The sequence below is a fragment of the Pongo pygmaeus genome, chromosome 13 (genome assembly GCF_028885625.2).
Source record: "Pongo pygmaeus isolate AG05252 chromosome 13, NHGRI_mPonPyg2-v2.0_pri, whole genome shotgun sequence".
Taxonomy (NCBI): Eukaryota; Metazoa; Chordata; class Mammalia; order Primates; family Hominidae; genus Pongo; species Pongo pygmaeus.
Genome location: NC_072386.2, coordinates 122,697,572 through 122,723,133, shown reverse-complemented (window position 1 = coordinate 122,723,133; position 25,562 = coordinate 122,697,572). Strand labels below are relative to the sequence as shown.

At 41.8% G+C, this 25,562-nt stretch overlaps 1 protein-coding gene across 2 annotated transcripts in view; it reads left to right on the top strand.

Annotated features, from left to right (window-relative positions):
• MED27 (mediator complex subunit 27) overlaps positions 1-25,562 on the top strand; it is a 222,830-nt gene that overhangs the window by 58,420 nt on the left and 138,848 nt on the right. For both annotated transcript variants that reach the window (XM_054501481.2, XM_054501482.2), the window contains exon 3: positions 6,614-6,744. In XM_054501481.2, the coding sequence (XP_054357456.1) occupies positions 6,614-6,744 (131 nt within the window). The remainder of the gene's footprint in view (positions 1-6,613; positions 6,745-25,562) is intronic.

The following is a 25,562-nucleotide window of genomic DNA, read 5'->3' as shown; positions in this document are numbered from 1 at the left end:
AATGGCATTTAGCATATAAATAATGCCACAGTGGAGCAGGAAGCGCAGCCCTGATTTGCTGTCCTCCTTTCCTAGTAATTGAAGGAGCTGAAACCGAGCTTCCAGGAGAGAACAAATAGGCAAGTAAATTGGAGGCTTCCTTCTTATGGTTTATTGATGCTGTTTTGACCAAGTAAAAAGATTATTTACCCATAAAAGCTCAAGTCTAAGGTGTTTTTTTCTAAACTATTGGCTATTTGAAAGAAGCATTAGGAGATAAAAGGAGGAAAGAAGCTAATATCATTATCTGATATTTAGACTAAAACCCAAGCAAAACAATTAGATTTATGGTATTTTTCTGTAGCTGTTTTCGTTGGCACAGATAATACCAGACAAGCTTGCCTGTTTTTTGCTTAGAGTTACGTTCAAAAGAAGAACCAGAACTCTATTGTAATACATGATTCTTTCTCATTAGCTGGAAACAAAACATATTTCAGTAATGAGGGGCAAAGGTCCTTGCAACTCACAGTGGTGACAAAGTTTCCTGATGTTGCACGAATCTTAGTTCTAGTTGAAAGCTTAATGGTCTGGGGAAACATGACTGTGTGAGACTCTCAGATTAGCACCCTACCTTCCAGTGTCGCAACACACATCCCAGCTGTATGGGGTGTGACTTGATCCAGGTGTACATAGTATGGATTGTTCCAGGTGTCATGTGTCCTTAGGTTGTGGCTGTGGGCTTTGGCGTGTTCTGTTATACATTGGAAGGATTTTTAGTGCACTTATGCCAGCCACCTCTGGCTGTTTTGGTCAGTGATCTACAGGGGAAGTGGCACTAGTGTCCTTGCTTGCTATCATTATATATAACATACATTCGCAAAGAGAATTCTTCAGTAGAAACAGAGTATACATGTGGAATCTCCTAGAAACCTGTTAGACAGAAGCACAACTGCTCTATGACAGAGCCATATCAAAACTGCTAGGAAGGTTCAACATGCCACTGTGCATCTGGAATTTAGATTTTCTGACGAAACTATGGTTCTTGATTTCTTTTCTCTAAAGTATTTAACCGTGAATATTAAAACTTGAAGACAATAGAGTTTAAAACTTCTTCAAACTCACCGCCTAACACATGACTGGAGTCAGTGGGAGGGAAAAGCGTGCAACGTCTCAGTGCCTGCAGGAGGGCAGAGTGAAGAGTTCTATCATGACAAGCAGGAGCCAGGAGAGGCTGGTGACGGGAACGTGGCTGCCTGCTTGGCATGGGCCAGCTCTCATCCAGTGGGGATCGCTGTGTTCTGTTGCCGAAGGGAAGATAAACATCAGTACCTCCAGTTAGAAAGATGCAGCATACCTATTCCCTCGGGACAGAGCTATTAAGGCAAACCCTGTATGGCCCACTGTCCTCCTGCAAATGGTGTGACCTGGGGTCAGTGACCTCTTTAAGGCTGGCATCTCCTCTCATGTGAAATGGGGTTGTGGGTAGGGGGGAAGATTGGCATCTACTATGGCCTTTCTCTATTGTTAAATTCTGTGATTTGAAGTCGTCCAGGGGCAGTCCCTATGGACCCCTTTTCTTTTGAGCTTGGTCCAAGCTGAAGCCTGTGAACATACCCACTTTCTGAGCAACTGGAATAAGAGGAAAAAAGGTTTCTTTTGTGGTTCTATCTTGACAGTGAGCACCTAGAAAGCAGTGTGTTTGCTTTCATAAGAGGCCAGCCATAAGAGGACTGTCAGATGGAGGCATTCTGTTCTAGATTGGTTGCAGTGCCAAGCCAAGCTAGCATTCCCACGAATCTGCCAGTCCACTTGTTAGTTGACAAATTCATTAGCATCACCTGTATTCAATGCACTATCCTGGACATTGTACAGAATAGAGTCATCAATAACAAGGTCTGTGCCCTAGAGATAAGACTCCCTGGGTGGCAGCTTCACTCCCAGACCCAGGAATAACACAAGACTGCCTTTCCTGGGTGTATTTCCCAGTACAGACCGGAGCTTTGTGCTTGGAGAAGGAAATTGGCCTAGAGTGACTGGCAGAGGAGATGGTGGGGCTCCCTACCCCCTTGATCTCTTCTGCCCTCCTGTGGGTCCTCTGGTCTAAGCCAGACAGAATTTATTATAACTTAGTTCTATGCCATTCTTTGTCCTTATATGTAATTATATGCAAAGTGATTTTAAAAAAATAAAGTGAATCATAACTTACGTCCAGGAGAGCTCTTTTTTCCCCTTTACCCTTAAAGAAGCCTTTGGTGAATCTTGAGACAGGAATAGTGATTTTCATAGTGAGAAGAATCAAATCTTGATTGATCTGGCTTATAAGTTTTGAGGTTTTCAAATGTCAGGTTCTCTTAAAGTGGGCTTTGGGCCAGATGGCAAGGGTAGAGCAGTGCTGCATATGATGGGATGCTGTAGCAGGGACCCCAGGGAGGCTCCAGCATACACTTCAGCTTTAAAGTACTAGGCCTAATTGAATACCACTGGCTTCATTAGTATATTGAACATGATCAGTTTGATGAATTTCCTTCTATTCTCTTTTCAAACTTTGGTCTAGTGCAAAACATTAACCTATGAATATTTTGGGGCGGGTAGAAGCATTCAGAACAATGCAGAAGACATCATGCAAGTGGAGAATGAACAGGGGAGGGGTCATTGCTCATCTGATTTCTTGAACCCAAGATTTAAGTCAGAAACTCTGCATTTGAATCCTGTTTTTATCATTTCCTTTTATATCATTTGCTTCCAGTGTTTGTTGTTATTTGTAATTTGAAGCATATTAAAGCTAATTGAATTTTGACTCCCAGTAGTTTGGACTCTTTAAAAGAGGATTCTGTAAAGACCTTGGCTATCCAACAGAAAAAGATTTGTTAAGTCTCTTGTATTAATGTTGTAGGGACATTCCTTCACGTCGAATACCTTTCTACCTTTAGAAATACAAAGGAATCGAATTTTAGAGTTTGGGGGTCCTCAGAGAAAATGTCATGCATATTTTCTAGAGAGGGGCAGGAGATGTGTAAGGTAACCCAGTTTGGTAGCAGCAAAGCCCAGGAGCACATTTCCAAAGAGGCTGCTGGTTACAGAGGCCCTTCCTCTCCCACTTACATTTCATCAGGACCCTGCCTGACAGCTTGGAGCCTCTTACATGTTCAATATGACTAAAACAGCATTATTTTAAAAACGATTCAGTAAATCAAAGTTTTCCTAATTTTAATTGGTCTTTCCTCAGATCATTATTAATTGTTAAAATTTTCTCAGGTATAGAGGTAATTAGTAGATATAATTGGTTAGAAAGGGCTTTAGGTTGAGAACTGATAGAAAAATCCTAGGTCATTCATAGAAAATAGAAAGTGGAAATTAATAGGTAGCGAAATTGTAACTGAGAGAAATACTCTAAAAAATCCAGAGAACACTGCAACACGGAAATGGCTGTTCCTGTGGAGCAGTAACTTAACAGTAAATCACGAACCCTTCCCTCCAACTCACCACATAAACACTCCCATTCCCCGCACTTTTAAGATATGGAAGTTAAAAGAATAGATCATTTCTCTCCTTCTTTCATTTTTATTCCTCCTGGTTAGTGGAGAAACGATCTTTGATAGAAAAATCACATTAGAACTTTGATAAGTTGCTTTTTGAAATAGAGTTGTTTCCATGCTGCAGACATTTGGAGAGAAGTATGTTTATTGAAATATATTTTTATAGAAAATATTACAGAACCTGTAATTGAGAACTTATGGCAGTATTTTGGGGAGTTATATGTTTCTAATGTTAATTTGTAGATTCACTCTGAACTCCCTTCTGCTGTTTTAGAACCATTGGCTGAGTGAACATTTTCCAAGAGCCTCTTCAGATCTAAACTGTGTTCCATGGAATGGAGTATTGGTGCTTAAATAATGTATAATCCAGTTGGACAGGAGCTGCCTGTCAGTTTTATTAACTTTGACCTTTTCTCCCATTATAAAGGTGGTTCAGTAAATATTTAATGGGCCCCTTATAGATCTTGACAGTCAGAGCCATGTTCCTGGAAACTGGGATACATATATATGATTAACAAGTGCTGCTTAATCATTATGAGTCAGCTCTCAAGGGCAGATTTTGTTTTGGGGGAAGAAGAGTCCTTCCACCTATGTGTGCTATTAGAGGTGCACTGTACATTGAGAGCATCCAAGATGGTTGAGGATTCAAAGGAACCCTTTAAAAGACAGATAGCAGTTAGCGTACATTTCTGCTGTTTTGGGTTTTTGTTTGTTTGTTTGTTTGAGCAAATGATCAAAATGATGCCAGGTGGGCAAAATCACCCTGCCACTCTGCATAGTTAGCAGGCCTCTTCCACTCAAAGAGTCAGCAGGGCTGGAATGGCTGAGCTTGCATGGACCCTAATAAATACAAAGGAGGAGAGCCAAAAGGAGAGACAATTCCTTGAGCCAGGAGGAGGCCCCTGCCAAGCTGTCTTTCCCTGTAATTCCATAAAGCCCCATGCATATTGCACTCATTGCAAATTCTGGCAGGGAAGATCGAAACCCAAGTAGCTGACATTTTGAAACATTGTCTTTCAAACTTGTACTGTCCCTTGCCTCCATTGATTTCCCATTTAAGAAATCTGTAGGCAAAAAACAAATTTGAGCAAAATTCATTGGTCTAAGATGAGTTGTTAGAGCCAGATTATGCTCCCCCCCTTTCCACCCTGAGAAGAACTCCATCTTTATTATGAATGTGTTGTATGTTTGTCTTGTATTGGGCACCTGTAAGGCTTCCACAGCAAATCGACCAAGTAAATCAAGAGCCTGTTAAAAAGCAGTATGGATGCTCCAAACACAGATACTTCTATCGTACTAGATCACTGGATATCCTCATTTTTATAGCCACTTTCCAGGAGCAGATCATTTCAATTGGTTTTGTTTTCTTTCTCTCTATTTGCATGCAGCCCTATGGCTTTAGGTGAGGCCATTTATTTTTCAGAACGTTATTGCCCTTTGCATCCAAGGCCCAACCCCTTTTATATGGTGGTTGCCAGTTTCATTACCGTGAGCTGTAATGCAGCTGACTCGGCAAAGAAAATTTGTGCCTTGGAAGAGCATTTTGAGAAGAAATTGATACAGAGCTTTAGAATGAATTACTATTTGTATGTTTAGATAATTCTAAATAAATGTTTGAAAGACCTTGCTTAATTTGAGAAGAGAGGAAGAAACATATTGGATGTTATAAATGGTCTCTATCCAAGTTCTTAGCTTGGCATTTTCACATGTGAATCTTTTATTTACATCTGCTCAAAATTGGGATACCTTTCAAGGATATTTTTATTATAGCGATATTGATGACAACTCTTATGATCTAAAATACAAAAGTATAGGATTAGAAAGGGAAGCTAAAAGTTATTGTCACACATCGAATTGGATATAAGCTTCATTAAGCAAGGAGTGAGAATGATGAGTTATATTTTAAATCAGAATTTCCTGATGTTAGGTGCTAAGGGGATTGACTGCGTTAGGGCACAAATGAGCTTTCTGTAATGATGGAAAGTTGCTTTATCTTGCTTGGGGTGGTAGTTATACAGGTATATACATTTATCAAAACTCATTAAACTTTTCACTTAAAATGTGTGTATTATATTTTACATAAATTAGAATTCAAAGTCTTGTTTGGTTTAGAACTGGGCAGTATCATTTCTCTTTCCCAATAAGAAATTGAAGTATAGAGAAGTAAAATTATCTATCCTAAGTCACCATGAAGCTCAGCAGTTTGTCCAGGGATCAAGCAAGGGATGCTGGCACCAGACACATTTAAGGCATGCTGCTTCTTTACCTCCGTGGCATTGTTCCAGTTGCATGTCCATGGACTTGAAAGTGGCTTCTCCACTCGATGCTCTTCAATGAGCCTGTATCCATTTGTATACATTGTTGTAAGATATATTCATGAGCTTGTTCTTATGATTGATATTTGTAATTTAACCATTGAAAAGATAGCTCAGTGGTTCTGATTGCAGACTCATAGTATGTTTGAATCTGTGTATGGTAAGCCATGTCGGGGTCATGGTGTACTGCAGTAGACTACAAATTCTATGGTTTTTATTATAAGCAAGATATGGTGGTAGCAAGACTTCCCAGAACTAACTTTGTCTCTAAGGAAAACCTCTGGATTTTCTTATTAAAAAATTACATAGGCTTTAAAACCATTTACAGAAAGCATATGAATAGTAGTGAAAAATAAAGAAGAAAGTAAAAATCACTCGCATTCCACTACTGAAAAATACAGTTAGCATTTTAGAGAACATTTTTTTCAGTGCCTCTCTGTTTACAATGGAACCTTTTTTCTTTTAATTCAACAAAATGGTGTTGTGAAGTTCTTTCTCTATTTTAATCAATTTCACAGTCAGTTGTTGGACATTCCAACTGCTTCCAGTTTTTCATCATGAGGTAATGCTGTGATGAACAGTCTTGTTCTTGTTTCGTTTCCTGTTTGTCTGATTATCTTTTTATGGATAAATTCCCTGAAGCAGAATGTGAGCAGTTGTATTTGGAGTTACTTAAAATGTTCTAAGGCGATAAGATTATCAAGCATTGCTAGTTTAATACCATTTGTCCTGCTTTTACCAAATGCTGTTTTTCTTCCCCTTTTGTTTTGTTTTTCTCTGCAGTTGCAGTACCATGCAGGACTAGCATCTGGCCTTTTAAATCAGCAGTCGTTGAAGCGTTCCGCTAATCAGATGGGAGTATCTGCCAAACGTAGACCAAAGGCTCAGCCCACAACTCTTGTCCTACCACCTCAGTGAGTGATGGATTTGAAAAATTACTTTAGTACTGGGTGAACTTTTTTACTTTATACTTGTTTTTGGGTAGTGGAAAGTTACTGTTTTCTTCAAAATTCCCCCCCTTCCGTTTTTTGAGACGGAGTCTCGCTTTTTCACCCTGGCTGGAATGCAGTGGCATGACCTCGGCTCACTGCAACCTCTGCCCTCCCCCACCCCGTCGGGTTCAAGCAGTTCTCGTGTCTCAGCTTCCCAAGTAGCTGGGATTGCAAGCGCACACCACCATGCCCAGCTAATTTTTGTATTTTTGGTAGAGATGGGGTTTCACTATGTTGGCTAGGCTGGTTTTGAACTCCTGACCTCAGGTGATCCACCTGCCTCGGCCTCCCAAAGTGCTGGGATTACAGGTATAAACTACCACACCCGGCCCAGAATTATTTCTTTCTTTTAAAAAGGCATCTATTAGGATTAGAAACCAAGCACGATGGTAACATAATTTGCATAGATCTTTGTGAAACAGCTATAATGCAGTTTGTTTTACATATTTTGTATGTGACTTTTCCACTTAGGATTTTAAGAGACCTCACGGCTTATTATTTGTTTCCTTATCACATTCCCAAAGGTGGTAGAATATGAGTATAGTTGTCCTTATTTTATAAATGAGACAGCTGAGGAGCACATTGGGTTAAGCTGCAGACCACCTAGAGAACCTGCTAGAGCTGAGATTAGAATAAATGCTAGGTTCATTCGTTCATGTTTAAAAATAGTAATATATGTGCTCTTCTTTTTCCCATTAGGAAGGATAACAGATACAGTAAGCTTCACAGAGCATACAGTTTAATGATTTTTTCGCACTTGTGTACATCCATGTAGCCACCACTTCCAGAATCCCATAAGGGTTCCTCCTCATTGTTCTCTGTCTATACCTGTGCTGCCCTCCTTCCCAAGTTTAACACCATTCTGACTTCTTTAAACAGTTAATATTGCCTGTCTTTGAACTTCATATAAATGGAATCATGCAGTGTCATTTTTTTGTATGAGCTTTTTTTCACTCAACATCATATGTGTTAGATTCATCCAGTTGTCCTTTTTCTGTTGCAGTGTAGTCTCCTTTGAATATGCCACGCTTGATTCATCCACTTGGTTCGTTCAACCTGTTGGGTTCTTTTGTATTAGAAGCCCTAGTAGATGAGTGCAAAGGCTCACTCAATGATGTGGAATGAGAAATGTAGGCACATCAGTCCCTTTTCCGTCAGTGTGCACACTCCTCTGGGAGGGCCAGATGCCCGAGAGGCATTCCTTCACCTGTCCTGCTCAGCCCTTGTACCTTCTTCTGTTTACATCCTCAGTTACAAACAGCATTCTTTTCTAGTCCAAGGCAGTGTTTGCATATATGAGTTGATTGTTTACCTTTGCTCAAAGTCTCATTTGCTGTTTGGTTAGCAAATATTTATTGTACCTACTATGTGTCAGGCATGTTTCTAGGCCCCAAGGATATAAACATGGGCAGGACAGACATTGTCCCATCTTTGTTAAGCTTTTCATTTCGGGGGTGGGAGGAGACCAAAAAAGCACCCCTCAACAAATTAATAAATTAATGCCATAATTTGTAGTTATGCTTAGTGCTAGGAAGGGACTACAGAGTGGGGTAAGGTATGGGAATGGGGGATACTGTTAAATAGGGGGATCAAAGAAGGCTTCTCTGAGGAGCCAACATGAGACAGAGACTTGACGAATGAGGAGGAGAAAGACCAGTGAAGAGCCGGGAGGATCCCAAGGGGTGACTGCTCTGGGGATCCTTTCTCTAGCTGGTGGACGCTCTTATGCCACCACTTCCGTGATTTTCAGGCTTTCTTCACAGTTCACACTTGCTTCCAGGATAGAAGGAATGTAACCAGCCAGCCTCGACAAGTAGCTTGTGTCTGTTGCTTGCACGCACAGGGGCCATATTTTTCAAAAAGAAGCTCGCTACAGGGACAGCTGCTTTTAGTGATGAGAGCCAGAGTTTTGACTATTCGGCAGAATGCTTCTTAAGGGCCGTTATTCTACTGTTGTTTCTCACGTGTTGATTTGGTGATTCTGCAAATCTCAACTTTCAGCTCTCTAAAGTCTAATGGGCCTTGTAACTTGTCATTTTCCCTGCATGGATTGTCTACCGAGGCAAGATGTTTGGCGAGAAGTAAAAGACTTTCTAATGGTCCCATAAGACTGGAGCCAAAAAGTATTTGTTGCTAAGTCTCTCATGACAAAAGTCAGTTCTTAGTCCATCTGTTCACCATTTGTTAATTTGCATTGGCTTGAAACCTGTTTACAGGTGACATGCTATTATGAGGACACTTAGAAACTATTTTAAGCATCAGGGCAATCAACAGACTGTTCTCATGCCAAAAAAAAAAAAAGAGCAAGAGGTGTTCACAACTGTCATTATAAATTTATAATAAATCACTCAAAATAGTTTCAAAGAGAAAAGTGGTTACTATGTCCTGAGAATACAACATAGAAATGATTTCCTATACTTAGTAGCCTATTTCCTGTGAAAATTGACTGCTGCCTTTTCACATCATTGAGCTTTTTGAGCTTACATTATCCTGGAATCCCATTATAGAACTACTGTCCAGTAGGCAGAATCTATATCTAAAAGACATCAATTGCCTCCCCCACTCCCCTTTTTGTTTCTTTTTAGAGGCATGTTTTTCCTCTGTCACCCAGGCTGGAGTGCAGTGGTGTGATCACAGCTTACTGCAGCTTCAAACTCCTGAGCTCAAATGATCCTCTCACCTTGACATTTGAAAGTGCTGGGATTATAGATGTGAGCCACTGCGTCCCGCCCCATTGCACTTCCACTGAGCACCTACTATGTGCCACTCATTATGTTTGATGTTGGCTAGAAATGCAACATGGCTGCCGGTCTAAAAAGTTTTGTTTTTCTTTTTTAAGCTAGGAAATAGAACAATAATAGTATATACATAATGTAGATTTTGAAAAGGTAACAAAAACATTAAAAAATAATGTTTTTGTTATCTGAAAAAGTTATTAAGATTAGGATGGATATTGTTCTAGACTTTTTCTGTGCATATGTCATACATAGTTTTTAAAAGCAATAGTTTTTTTAAAGCAATAAATAGGTTTTAAAAGCAAAATGATCTCCAAAAAGGAGTATATTATAGTATTGTTCTATTTCATATCTCAACCTTTTATTGAATATAGTTGTGACATTTAAGGGAGCATAATTTGATCTATGGAATATTCAGATTTGCATATCAATATCCATCTTATGGTTGTATTCTATAGAAGACTCCTTATTACAAAATTTTTAAATTTTTTTTATTATACTTTAAGTTCTAGGGTACATGTGCACAACGTGCAGGTTTGTTACATATGTATACATGTGCCATGTTGGTGTGCTGCACCCATTAACTTGTCATTTACATTAGGTATATCTCCTAATGCTATCCCTCCCCACTCCACCACAACAGGACCCGGTGTGTGATGTTCCCCTTCCGGTGTCCAAGTGTTCTCATTGTTCAGTTCCCACTTATGAGTGACAATATGCGATGTTTGGTTTTTTGTCCTTCTGATAGTTTGCTGAGAATGATGGTTTCCAGCTTCATCCATGTCCCTACAAAGGACATGAACTCATCCTCTTGTATGGCTGCATAGTATTCCATGGTGTATATGTGCCACATTTTGTTAATCCAGTCTATCATTGATGGATATTTGGGTTGGTTCCAAGTCTTTGCTATTGTGAATAGTGCCGCAATAAACATACGTGTGCATGTGTCTTTATAGCAGCATGATTTATAATCCTTTGGGTATATACCCAGTAATGGGATGGCTGGGTCAAATGGTATTTCTAGTTCTAGATCCCTGAGGAATCGCCACACTGTCTTCCACAATGGTTGAACTAGTTTACAGTCCCACCAACAGTGTAAAAGTGTTCCTATTTCTCCACATCCTCTCCAGCATCTGTTGTTTCCTGACTTTTTAATGATTGCCATTCTAACTGGTGTGAGATGGTATGTCATTGTGGTTTTGATTTGCATTTCTCTGATGGCTAGTGATGATGAGCATTTTTTCATGTGTCTGTTGGCTGCATAAATGTCTTCTTTTGAGAAGTGTCTGTTCTTATCCTTCGCCCACTTAAATGTTAGACCTAAAACCATAAAAACCCTAGAAGAAAACCTAGGCAATACCATTCAGGACATAGGCATGGGCAAGGACTTCATGTCTAAAACACCAAAAGCAATGGCAACAAAAGCCAAAATTGACAAATGGGATCGAATTAAACTAAAGAGCTTCTGCACAGCAAAAGAAACTACCATTAGAGTGAACAGGCAACCTACAGAATGGGAGAAAATTTTTGCAATCTACTCATCTGACAAAGGGTTAATATCCAGAATCTACAAAGAACTCAAACAAATTTACAAGAAAAAACAACCCCATCAACAAAGTTTTTATTATAAGCACAACATAACTATAAACTAACTTTTTGCCATTAAGAAAATCCTTTCAACCCCCTTATAAAACACCAAAATCCTCCAAGGTTGCTATGTTAATTATCTATTGCTTCATAACAGATTGCTCTAAAACTTAGTGCTTTAACAGCCATGAACATTATCTCTCACAGTTTCTGTGGATTAGGAATCTAGGAGTGGCTCGTTTGGGTGGTTCTGGCTCAGAGCCTCTTGTAAGGCCACAGTCACCTGAGGTTTGGCTGGAGTTAGGAGCTCCACTTGCAAGGTGGCTCACTCACATGGCAGGCAAGTTGGTGCTGGCCGTTGGCATGAGATCTCGGTTCCTCTCCACCTAGGCCTCTCCGCAGGCTGCTTGAATATCCTCATGACATGGCTTCTGGCTCCTCCAGAGCCAGCAATCTAGGAGAATGAGAGCCAGGCAGCAGCCATCCTTTTTATGACCTAATCTCAGAAGACACACAGCATCAGTTCTACCCCATTCTGTTCATTTGCAATGAGTCACGAAGTTTGACTGACATTCAAGGGGAGGGGATGAGGCTCTCCCTTTTGAAGAAAGACGTGTCCAAGAATTTGTGGACATATTTATTTTAAAACCATCACATTGCACACAGGAACAATGGCTGAGCCTGTAAACCCCATTCACTTATTTATTCAGTAAATATTTACTCAGGGCCTACAAATGCTTGGTTCTATGCACTGTGCTGGGGATTCAGAGACGAATAAGATATAATCTTGGTTTTTGGGAAGTTCTGAGTAGAGACAGGAGCAAACAAGGAGCAGAGCATCATAGCAACATGGACCAAGTTGACTGACATGACCTTCTTCCAGTGCCTGAGAAGGCCACGGGCAGAGTGGGGAGGGAGGTCCACTTGGGGAAGCCCACCCGCCCTTCGCCACATTTCTTTGCTGCTGGCTGTGAAGGATGGAGGCTTTATTTCATTGAGAATGCTAGATGCTTTCTTGCATAGGCTTACAGGATTCTAAAGAAAGGTTTTATTTTTAAACAGTGGAGGAAAACAGTGAAGGGCTAGCATCTGGGTTCCTCACACACCTTTCTCTGCAACCCTGTGCATGTTAGTGCCGTGATGGGTAGGTTTCTGCGTGGCTTGTGTTAGCAGTTGGCACTAAGGCTGCTACAGCAAAACTACTAGTTCTGCCCAACTGTGCAGAAAGCACAGGTGTGGCAGGAATGCAGGAGGTGTGTACGATGTGTTTGTTTTTAAAATGCAGGGCTCTAACGGTAGTCTCTGAAGACTCAGATTCCTCCCTGAGCTCCCATAGGATGAGTGATTCATGGGATTAATGATTCGTATCTTTCTCCCCCTCCAAAGAAGCTTGATAGAAGATAAAGATCTTGTGAATAATGAAAGATATTTTATCACGTGTTAGCGTTCAGAGGGCACTGATGAAGTGACCTCACTTCTAGGATTTCCATGTGCTCAAATTAAGGTTTTTGCACAAGGGGCGCTATTGTTTCCGTAAAGAGGCTGAGAAGCTGTGTCCACTGTTGCTGTGCAAACATTGTTGGGCTTCTGAGCCTCATAGGATTGGGATCAGCCTGGAGAGTGGCTGTATCTTATTTAATTTATCTATGAGTTATATATTGAGATATCTATGTATTTATTATTTAAGAGATGTAGCTATGTTTACCTGTGTTCTGTCTTAGATAGCAGCCTCGATTTTCTAATGCAGTGTTGTGTGCTTTTGTGTTAACATGGAATATTGCTTTCGATCAGTACGGCCAGGCTGAATGGCCTAGCACTCCTCTGAGTTTCAACAACTTGGCCTGATGAAATGCCGGCTTTCAGTAACAGCAGAGGTGACTGTGTTCTTATCCAGCAAACCTAGATCTTATTTAGGTTTGAGGGAAAACAAATAGTTTTACAGAAAGCTTACTTTGAAAACTATTACCTCCATGCCCTAGAAGTTGTGGGGACAGGCAGTTTCTCTTGCATTATATTATCTTCCATGAAAAGATTCTGTCTGCTTGATTAAGGGCATACTTGTTTCCCGGGCTTAGTTCTCTGCGGTCCCTGGGGGTGAGCTATTCGTGCTCCAAGCTAAGAACAGCCCATCTACTTGTTGATGGATCCCTCTCACCTACTCCTGGCCTTGTCTCCGTTGGTCTCCTTTTTCCGTCCTACACCATAATTATTTCCCTTTTCTCCTGATCATTCTCATTCATAGACAAAACATGCTTACCCGGAAAACTGTCTCCTGTAAAGAACACACATCCGTGACCGCATTCTGCCTCCCAGCTCCCACCTCGTGTCTCTCCTCTTTATAACAAAACTCCTCAAAAGGGTGGATTATACTTGTCTCCAATTTCTCTCCCACCCCAGGCAACTACTGTCCGATCTCTATACTTATACCTTAGCTTTGCCTCTTCTAGAACTTCTGTGTAAGTGGAGTCATGCAGAACATAATATTTTCCTTCTGATTTCTTCTACTCAACATGTTTTTGAGATTCCTTTATGTTGCATGTGTCAGCGGTTGGTTCCATTTTATTGCTGAATAGTGTTTTTTTAATGTTCTTTGGAGCTTACTGGTGCCATTTCCTCAGCGTTTGCATTTGTTTCAGTATCTTGTAATACTTTCAAGAGAGCAGAGAGTCCTCACTTTGCGTTTCGATTCTTGGATGACTTGCCTCTCAGGTTTGAGTAACAATAACACCACAAAAACAGCATGCAGTGACAAGTGTTGCTGGAAGGAAGTGCCACCCATTCAGGAGGTAACAGGGATAATGACACAGCACTCACACCTAGAGCTTCCAGTGTTTGAACAACAGATTGCCTTTGGTACGGCCACTGATTTGGCTCTGGGAGTTTAACTGAAAGAGGCTCATTTTCTGCCACTGCCTTGCACATTAATTCCCAAGAAGATCATTGACTTGAAATTACACATGGTGCTTATCCAGATGATTGGATCTTTTCCAAGATGTGTGGTAGATGCTGTTTCTGTTCTTGAAAGGCAGAGGCTCATGTTGTTTTTTGCTTGATGTAAAACCAGTGGGAATCACAGAGAGCAAAGCAGCAACTTGAATCCATCTTTGGCAATAGTGATGCATGAAGGGGGGGTGATTGTCATTGCTGTTTAAACCGAGCAAGACAAACACTTGCCAGGATGAAGCTCATTAAACAAGTCTCTTCTCGTAGCTTCCTGGCCATTATATCATTATCTCTTCTGTTGCTCATTTTGAGACCTTTTTTAAGGTTTTTGTTTTTTTTTTCCTCTGCCATACAGGTATAAAACTCCAGGTTTCTGCAGTTCGATTACAAAAACCTGGCTATAGATACCATTTACATAGTGACTGTGAACATGTGTCCTTGCAGGGACTTGATTTTCTTCTTGATTACCTGAGGTTTGTTTTGTTCCTGGACTCTTGGTATTTTGTTGAGGGCAGAATTTGGTTATATGCTGATTAATTGATGTTAAATTCTTCAACTTTGATGGGACAGGAACCTTGAACAAGAATATCTGGTATCTCTTTTTATTGGAGTTGAATTTAGTTTGCCTCTGAGCAAAGTAACAGTGAATAAACCATGAATGTGATGCAAACTGGTTCATTGCCACAAGCCTTGGAAATGCAGAGCATTTCCTCAGTCTCCTTTTCCAGGGACACTGTACAAAGGGAGCAGGCTGGCTCACCCTGAGCTTGGGCTGGTGGGCATAGGTGTCGCCTGGCTTAATGTCCCACAAAGGAAACAGAGAACTTTGCAGCTGTAAGTTTCCTGAGTTTTGGAAAAAGTCATCAAAACTTGGGTAGAAATTTGCTAAGTCATTCTTTCCCCTACTGGCAAGTATTAAGTAACAATATTCATTAAATACCACAGAGAGGCTATGTAATAAAGAAATAATCCTAGGCCTAGGTGGCTATAACTCTCTAGAAGAGTTGAAATTGAGAATATAATTAAAGATTAAAACATTGTTTGCATTCTAGAACATGGAGAAATCTTTTCTCTCCATTGCGGGACCATATTAATAAGGAGGAGATCAGTTTCCAATAACCAACACTACCTAAGCTCGTTTATTAATATCAGTCATGTTTAAGCTGTCCAACTCAGACAGCTGCTTTTGCCTTTTTCCTACAAGACTGGAGCTGTCTCCAGGAATGGTGAGGGATACTACTCTTATCCCAGACATTTATCCATATCGATTCCATGTCCCGAGTGTGAATAGGAATGTTTTAGACAGCAAGAGTTACCTGTATTGGGATCTTAGATGGAAAATTATTCAGTTGCCAAAAGAGAGGGATACAACGAATTTCAAGATTTAAGATCCCAATTTCGGCCAGTTTTTGTGCAAAAGTTAAAAGATTGGTAGGAACTAGCATACCTGCCAAGGTTTTATAATTGTGGCTCATGAAGGGTCAGGAGCACTATAGACATTACCAGGCCACCTTGACACGGTGACAGAAAGAAACCCTTCGTGGTCAAATACCTGGCATTCAGAGCTCCTTGAAGCCAGCTCACACTCTCAGACTCACACAGGAACAGAGAAAGGCCTTGCCTGGTTGGATTGTAAACGTTTAACTGCACAAGCACTGTTTCTTTCTCCTTCTGCTTTTTTGTTCCATTTGCCTTGTAGTAGACTCAGAAGGCATTTTGAGGCCAAGGGTATGGGATCATCTTCCTTATGTGTGCCATCTCCAATGTCGCCTTGTCCTCATTGCTCTTTAGAGTTTCTCATCTGAGGCATCAGAGAAGTCACACCCAGTAATAGTTGCTGAAATGTCCTTTTTCATGTGTTTATTTTATGTACTCCTGTTATTGGCAGGTAGAAGAGGAAAGTGTCTCTCTGAGTCTGTCTTTGATGAGGGAAGGAAAAATGTGATTCAGTGATTGGGCAGAAAGAAACCTTCAGCTTCTTACTCCTAGAAGGTTTCAGTTTTGTCTCTTCCAGGGCAGTTGCCACTTTCTGCCCCATGTTGTGAGACTTTAACTCCTTGAGGACTGGCGCTGCTTGTGTCTCTTTTACGGCCTGGTCTTGACTGTGCACTGTTGGTTGATGAATGAGTCCTGAAGGCTCGTTCCTCTGTGTGCTGCTTACCTGGCCGATGAGGCTCAAAACATCTTTTCACAGCATGTTCTGGACGTGCGTTCCTACTGCCTGTGGCTCTTAGTGGATTGGAAGTGTAAGCATTGGGTATTTGAATGGCCAGGAACCAGGTGCCATTTGGACAGACAGAAATGCCTATGGGTAGGGCTCTGTAGCTGCAAGTCTGTCCCCAGTGGCAGTGGCGACCCTTCCTGCAGAGTGAGGATGGATAGGGTTGGATCTAGAGGTACTGGCAGCGAGCAGGGCCCCAGAGCCAGGCAGAGGCCTTGCAGTGCGCTGCTGCAGGGAGAGCAGGCCCCCGGGGCTTGTGAGCAGGGGCTGATATGTGGAAAGTGGTATATTAGGAAGATTAATCAAGTAGCAGGATGCAGATAAATAAGATAGTCCTTTGTAACTGTTTAAAAGATAATTGGTTCATGTTACTTATCTTTTATCCCCTCTCTTTGGGCAAGAGAAAAATCTCTGGGAGAAATAAACGAGGAATCCCTCATAAATATTAATGCAAAAATCTGTCTATGGAGAATAAATATAGGGACATTTTGTTTTAAATGCTCTCTGTCGTTATGCTTCATTAGCATATATGTTGTAAAAGTTAGTTTTCTCCCCTTGAGAGAACCGTACTCAGTTCAATAAGCCACAGACTGAAATCTGTAGCCTGTCAGGGACGGAACACTTTAGGCGGACAGGAGAACTGATTCGCTCTTCTGCTGCGTCCTGGGGGGTTTCCTTGGTTCCCTCATCTTTAGAAGCACTGGCCTGTGGCAGAAAGCTAGGAGGAAGTCCTGGTGGGGGGGGAGAGAGAAGAGAGAGACAGAGTGAGGAGAGAATTTCTGTGTGTGTGTGTGTGTGTGTGTATGTTCACTCTGAAAGCCTTTATGTACTTTCCACAGGCCAGGTGTATGTTTGACCACGCCGGGAATCTAAAGGTGCAGAAAGTACTACTGCATTTAAACAGAAAATTAATGGGTTTCATTTGAAGCATGTCAAGTTTGAGGTACCCTTAAACCTTGGGTGAAATGATTTGATGAACCAGATTGACTTTAAAATACTCCAATCCCCCCTTCCCAAAAATACTGGGCGGTGGGGTGCGGAAGAGGAGTATGGAAAAATAGTTGCTAATTGGTTGAAACTGCATGATGAGGGCGTGATACTGTTCATGAGCATAGGGAGGATAGAAGTCTCAGAGTGGATATGTTGTGCCAGCAATTGTGGAGGGAGACCAGAAGAGCAGGCAGAGGAGCTGGTGACAGAGCTCTGCCACCCCATCCCACCTATCCCTGCCTCCCCCTGTCTAGCCTTGCTCTAGCCAACTCTTCAGGCCCAACTGTAATGTGCCCCTTGCAGCCCTTACTATCTGGTTCTGATCCTGGCCTCACTCTCAGCTAACCTGACGTATGTTTGTCTCAGACCCATTGTGACATAGACTAAAATTTAAAACCCAGTGTCTTCCATAGATACTGAGTCAAAGAGAAATTGCATAAAATAGAAAACTGTAATAAAGAACCTGGCCATTAAGCACTAAGTTGAATGTGGCAGCCTGCAGAAGCAGTTTAAAAATCATATTTCATTGCATCCTCTAATTGCATTTCTCCTTTACAAGGTGATTTTATCCAGGAAGACAGCTGTCTGGTGTGGTTATTACATCACTGGCCATTATTGGGCAAAGGAAGAAAAGAAATGAGTGGTTGTGTAGTACAGCTCATCACATAGAAGCTGGATCCTTTTTTTTTTTTTTAAATCTCTCTTTGCATAACAAAGAGCTTCAGGATTGTTAATATTTCACACCATGCCATCACCAACTAATGCTGGTTGTAAGTGAAACTCTTTTGTTTCAGATCTTTCTGTTCTTTCTTGGAATGGAAAGTAATTTTAATGGTTTTGTTTTTTTTTTTTTTTTGAGACAGAGTCTCACTCACTCTGTCCCCCAGGCTAGGGTGCAGTGGCGTGATCTTGGCTCACTGCAACCTCCACCTCTCAGGTTCAAACGGTTCTCCTGTGTCAGCCTCTGGAGTAGCTGGGACTACAGGCGTGCACTACCACGCCAGGACAATTTTTTTTTTGTTATTTTTAGTAGAGACGGGGTTTCACCATGTTGATCGGGCTACTCTTGAACTTCTGACCTCAAGTGATCCGCTTGCCTCAGCCTCCCAAAGGGCTGGGATTATAGGCGAGAGCCACTGTGCCCGGCCAATTTTGATGGTTTCTTGATGCCCTTTTCTTTCTCTCTCTCTGCCGTATAGATTTTGGCCCAGAAAGCAAGTCCCTGGTTAGGGTTATAGGTCATCAAGAAGCAGTAAGCCAGTTTCTCTTTTCACCTGTGTTGAAGATTGCGCCGGCTCTCACAGGTGCAGCGACCTCAGTAACACGAGAGTAGGCATGCGTGGAAGTGGCTTTGTCTCCTAGCTTGAGCCTTTTAGGGCAGAACGGATTTTATTCTAGTTGTACCAGTCACTCTGAGAGTACTCGTTTAAAATAGTTACACAGAAATTCTTAATAATAACATGAAAAACCTGTTTTCAGTGCAGATTATACTTATTTCTAGCTTGCGGAGACGTTAAATCTCTAATTTTGGTTAGTGTGGAAAGAACTGGACATTCTTTGTGTTTGGAGGCAGTGGTGAGGGGGATGGGTACTAAATGTGTTTCTAAACCTCAATTACGCTCTGAGCTCAGGGCCTGCTGGCCCTTAGGAGGAGTGGTCAGGGCCAGTCCTCACTTTAGGGACATCTGACAGCTGAATAGTAGTAGTAGACTATAATGGGCTGCCAATTAAAGGGACTAGTCAGCTGATGCAGGGCCACAGCTTTGCTCTACAGGTAAGGGGGACTTTGGAACAGTGACTCCCAGCCCTAGCTACACATTAGAATCTTACGGGGAATTGTTTCAGGGAAGAGGCCCAGTCATCCATATTTTTAAGCAGCTCCTGAGATGATTCCTGCATGCAGCTAAGACTCAGAACCACTGCTCCAGAAGGGGTACTAGGATTGCTCCAGCGATGGAGGCTCTGGGCCAAGAGTTAATCAGAGCATCTATACCACAAGGGAAATGAGCATTGTGGGGGGAATGTTGGCAGAGCTGACTTGCTCAAGGCCACAGATGGGAACCTGCTGGAATTTAGAACTTAGAAGAAGGTGGATCCTAACTTTGTTGCTGCCTCATCAGCTCTGGAATGTATCTGGTATCGTCAATACCAATCATTTTCCTGACCTGTTTTAGCTTATTATGCTCAGATCCGCAGAAAAGGATAGGCTGGTGACTTTTTGCTTTTTTTCTTTTGAATATATTATTTCATTTTATAATAGTGGTTTGATCCCTCTAATTAAATTGGTATCTATGACTAAGCATATTGCATTGTCATTTATGTAAATCAGAAGTATACAGTTTAATTTATTGTGATCTGATGTATATTGTTTTTTCCTTTATAGTTGTATTTTTTCAGCTTTATTTGAGGCTACAAAAATATAATAAATTATACCTGTTTAAAGTATATAAATTGTGACACATGTGTATACCTCTGAAACTATCACCTTACTCAAACATAATCAAGACAATGAACATATTTCTTACCCTGAAAGTTTCCTCATGCCCTTTTATCATTTCTTTCACCCTCACCCCAAGCAACCAGTGATCGGCTTTTTGTCACTATAGTTTGCATTTTCTAGAAGTCATATTAGAGGAACTATACAGCATATACTTTTTTTTCTTTTTTTTCTTTGAGGTAGGATCTTGCTTTGTCGCCCAGGCTGGAGTGCAGTGGTGTGATCATAGCTCACCGCAGCTGCAAATTCCTGGGCTCAAGTGATCCTCCTGCCTCAGCCTCCCAAGTAGCTGAGACTACAGGTGTGTGTCACCACACCTGACTAATTTTTAAGTTTTTTGTAAAGATGGCCTAGCGTATACTGGTTTGTTTGTTTGTTTGTTTGTTTATTTATCTGGCTTTTGACTAGGTGTGGTAACTCACGCCTGTAAGCTAAGCAATTTGGGAGGCAGAGGCAGAAGGAGCACTTGAGTCCAGGAGTTCAAGACAAGCCTGGACAACAGAGTGAGACCCCATCTCTAAAAAAAAAAAAATGTTTTTTTAACCTGACTTTTCTACTCAGCATAGTGATTTTGAGATTCATCCATATTGTTGCATGTATCAATAGGTTATTTCTTATTATTGCTGTATGGTACTCCACCGATTGGATATACTGCAGTTTGTTTATCCATTTATCTGTTGATGGACAACTGGGTTGCTTTGGCTATTAATAAAGCCAGTATGAACATACATGTACGAGTCTTTGTATGGACATGTGCTTTCATTTCTCTTGGGTAAATATTGAGGAGTACAATAGCTAGGTCATATGGTAGGTGTGTGTTTAACTTTTTTAAAGATTGCCAAGTTGTTTTTCAAAAGGTTGTGTCATTTTTACCTTCCCACCAGCAGGGTATGAGAGTTCTAGTTGCTGTGCTTCCACCAGCACCTGACATTGTCCGTCTTTTTAATGTTTAGACATTCTAGCAGGTATGCAGTGGTATCTCATTGTGGTTTAACATGAATTTCCTTAATGAGTAATGGTGGTGAGCATGTTCTCATGTGCTTATTTGCCATCCGTATATCTTTGGTGAAGTGCAGAAAAAGGCTAAGGCTTTTTTTCCATGAAAGGAAATTCTGAAAACCTGTATTTCTCAAAAGTGATTTTACTTTTGATCAAAAGTGATTTTACTTTTGATCAAAAGTGATTTTACTTTTGAGAAATATAGGTTTTCAGAATTTCCTTTCATGGCTTTGAAAATGCCTTAATGTAGAGCCTCTCTTAGATCAATTTTATACTGATTGATTGGTGAATGTCCTTTGGACACCCACTGTCTGCTCATCATTCCACCAGTTGCTGTGAGGAATTCAGAGGAAACAGTAGTTGCGGGCTGGAACACCAAGGAGTCCAAACACTCCAAGTTTTGCTTAAGTATTTCATGGTGTTTCTTAACCTTGTCACCGCCTTTCCTGTACAGATGTGATAGCTGTGGGGCTGGAGTTGGTGCTGGTGACAGGCTTTTAATTAGTTTGTCCTGATTTTTTATTTTCTTTTGGTAGAAAAACTTATCTTTGAAGCACTGAAGTCTAGATTCTTGCTCTTCTTTATCTGTAATTGTTATTTTATTGGCACTATGCTTTTTATTCATTTTTGCAATTCAGTAAATAAAATCTAATATCTACAGTGTTTGGTGCTAGTATTCAGTGATGAATAACCTTCCCTTAAGGAGCTTGCAGTGTACCTTGGGGACCAGCAAAGAGGCCTTTTGGATCCAGAAGAAGGCCCTTCTTCTGGGATCAATGCCAGGGTGATCCCCATTGTCCTGTTCATCTTTGTCCCTTAGAAACCTTGTCTTTAACCCTTCAGTAACCACACCAAGAGACTTTTCCAGACTTGGGTCTCACATGAAACTTAAAAAAGACCTAGTCTCTGACATTGATAGACACATCATGATAGGACAGGACCAGCTCTGGGAATTTTTTAGTGGACCCAGCCCATAGATAGACTTCATTATGGATTGTTGAGCTGAAACTTCTCATCACCCTCCAACTCTCTCTTACCCTGCTATGTTTTGGGGCTCCGGCAAAGATATTCCCAGGTATGTCTTTTAAAGGAATGGAACTCTTTCTTTGCAGCTTCCCCCGGTCCCCACACAGGGATTTCGATTTGCTGGGTACTTAATGTCCCCAGAGAAGAAACCTTGGGGCATCACAGTGTTCCAAAGGTTTCCTTAGAAGTCTCTCACGGTCTTAAATTTTTGTTTCATGTTTTATCAGCTCCTTAAGCTAGCATGAATCCCAGGCGCAGTAGCTCTAGAAAGCTGTCCTTTCCCTATTTGACAGGTAACAAAATAGATTTAGATTTTTTTTTTTTTTTTTTGGTGCACTTGGGCACTGTGGAAAAAATAAAACAATTGAAATTAAGTAAATACATTAAGTAAATCAAAGCCACCAATTTCCTTTTCCCTCCTTCTTCCTGTCAGTTAACATGGACGTGCCTCCCAAGTGTGGCTTGCACAGGACCTGACTTTACACATCAAATGTGGGGCTAGGATTGGTTTGTACAGACCTCACCCCACCATTCTTTTTCCTTATTAATACTTTCTACGCTTTTTAATTTTAAACAAAGGAGCACTTAGAATTTAAAGGTCTCCTATGACCAGTTAATTCAGTGCAGTTTATTGAGTAGGCATTTAGACAGTAGATGGAATTGCCCTCACCCCTGAGGAACCTCTGATATCGTTGGGTAGTATTTAGAGCGTGGTGAAAACCCAGACCTGGAAGAGCCAGAAGGCATCTCCTTTCTACCCTCGTTTCATGGTGGAGGAAATAAAGATGCAGATAAGTGAAGCATTTTCTCCAGCGAGTTCTCAGACTTTTTACTAACAGACCCAGGCCTGGAACTTCTTGGTTTCCCTGCTCCTATAATGCTCCCACTGATCATCTACCGCTGTCTTCCCTTCTTGGAGGATAGGGAGTGGCCAATGGAGGAGGAAGGAAAAAAAAAAAACAGGCTATTAAAAATGTGTCTTTTTTTTTTAAGATGATGCTTTTGAGTGGTATTATAGAATCACTACCCTGTTTTGCTGTTCGTCGCTCTCCCCAAGTGTGCTCCTTCCCTTTTTGTTTCTGAGACTTGCGTGTGAACCTTGCCCATTCCTTCTGGTTCTTTGCAAATGGAGGGGATGTTTTCAGCACTTGTGTGCTAAGAATTAGAGCTTTCTGCTTCAGTGCTCTGTGGCCCTGGAACTCTGCCCTATTAGCAGTGCTTTTTGGCAGAGCAGCAAGACTTTATCAGCCAGTGGGAACAGATATTTCTGTTCTACAAATGAGCCCAGATTTATAGACTCAGAGTTCAAAGAAATTAGATGAGAGATCACCAACCAAAGCAGTCTGCAGTGAGGAAACGAACACCATCGGACTGGTTAATAATGAAAGCCACTGCACAGAGCACTCATGTAGTTTGAACGCTGTCCTTTGAGAGGTACTGTTACTTGCCTCAGCTTTACAGAGGCCAACACCGAAGCTCCCACTTTGTCTGGAGGCTCCCAGCTAGGAAGTGCTGGGACTGGGGTTCAAACCTGGGCACAGAGAACCCGGAATCTGCATGTCTCAGCTGTAGTACAAGGCAGAGGATTAGGTTCTCAGGAAGCAGAGGTTGAGTTGGAGTTGGGCTGCAGTGTATTTATTAGGGATCACCCCCTGTGAAAGAAAGTGGGAGGAAGCAGGACTGCTGGGGGAGATGGCAGCTTGTGGTGCAGGGCTGGCAATGCCTCGGTCAACCCAGGGGATCTCTGCAGCAGGGTTACCTGCCTTGTCCTGCGTTGGCCGAAAGGCTGGGCCTTTGTACCCCTGCCTCACTCAGTCACTGTGTGCAGGTGGCCCCAGGAAGGCTGTGACCTCGGTGAGATAGCTGTCTGCAGCGGAGGCTGACCCTGAACATGCCGATAGCTGGAGGCTGTATGCCGATCGCTGTCCTGTAGCCAGACAGCAGGTTCTTCCTGAAAGAGGATCTGCCATTGCATCTCCTTGTCTACCCTGATCTTCATCAACTGTGATACTGTTACTAGATGGCTAAGCTCCAGCATGCTGGAAGTTAATTCTTTATTCTCCTGAAGCGGCAGATTTGTACAACCTTTCAACATGATAAGATAAGGGCTTACAGAGGAGAAAAACTTGGCTTTTAATTTTAATTTTATTTTTTACAATGAATACCAACTGTTAAACTACTGTTGACCCTTAAACAACACAGTGTCGGGGTACCCATCCCCCACCATAGTCAAAAATGTGCATGACTTTTGACTCCCCAAAAGCTTAACTGCTAATAGCCTTACCAATGGCATAGTTGATTAACACATATTTTGTAGGTTGTATGTATTATATACTGTATTCTTACAGTAAAATACTCTAGAGAAAAGAATATGTCATTAAGAAAATCATAAGGAAGTGAAAAAATATTTACTATTCATTAAGTGGAAGTGGATCCTCATAAAGGTCTTCATCCTCATTGTCTTCATGTTGAGTAGAGTAAGGAGGAGGAGGTTGGTCTTGCTGTCTCAGGGGTGGCAGAGGTGGAAGAAAATCTCAATATTTAAGTGGACCTGTGTGGTTCAAACTCATGTTGTTCAAGGGCCAACTGTGCTGTGTTCTTCACTGCCAGACACCTATGTATCACTGCGTCTCCCTGTCTTCTCAGCTATCCTGTGTTGCTCAGTTCTACTTCTACAATTCTACTACATACATTTGAGGAGCTGCCCCTCCAGGAGTCCAATGGGGCCTCCCTTCCTGAGGGAGAGCTTAGAAGCTTCGTGGGATCAAGATCAACTATAGCTTCCACCTCTGCAGTTAGTCTCGTTCTCTCTCTCCTTTGACATCCATTCCAGATTTGGCTCACCCTTAGCTGTGACCTCTGCTGGCTCCAGTGGCTCCTACAGTGGCAACACCCAGCACTTCATCCCTGGCAGGTCTGAGCCCCTCATCACTGTGCCTTTCTCAGGCCAGAGTTGCTATGTCTTCATTCACGGTCAAAATCGAGCAAGGGAGTATCCAGGGGTACCCAGGCTCCACAATATTTGTCTCTGCTTCCGTTGTGTAACAGCAGCCCCTGCTTCTTATGAGCAGAACCAATTTGGCAAGATGGTGACTCTTTTTTTTGACTACTGGTCCCTGGACCAGGAGCCCAAAGTGCCCAGGTGGCAGCCATAGCTTATAATGCAGTGAGATCCCTGCTATTCCCAGGCAAAAGTGCGGGGATCCAGACTTGGGCTTTGCAGACCAGGATCTCTAACTCTGCAAAGCCCAGAGTTCTGGAAAGGGGATGCTTGAAGTCTGCCGTGGGATATCAGGAATTATGGAGTGTAGAGGACACTCCTGCTTCCTCCCCTTGACTCCCAGACCCAAGTATTCTTCCTATTAGGGGAGAGTACCATAAAAAGGTCTTTGATTCAATGCATATACCGCATCCTGGAGGATGGTACCCCATCTTTGCTGAGTAGTGCCTCCATGCTGGTGCTTCAGCTGTGCCTTCAGCAGGCTAGACCACGTCTGCTGGGTGGTAGTATGTGATGTGATCAATGAATTCCATGATCATGGGCCTACTACAGAAAGTGGGTTCCTTGATTTGATATAATATTATGTGGGATCCAGTGCTGTTGGTTCAAAGATTGTCACTAAGCCCTTGGATGGTGGTGCTGACTCAGACCCTGTGAGTCAGAAGGACAAACCCTTAGTTGGAAGGCATGTCTATTTCTGTTGGACAAATATCTGGCCTTCCAAGATAGAAGGAGTCCATT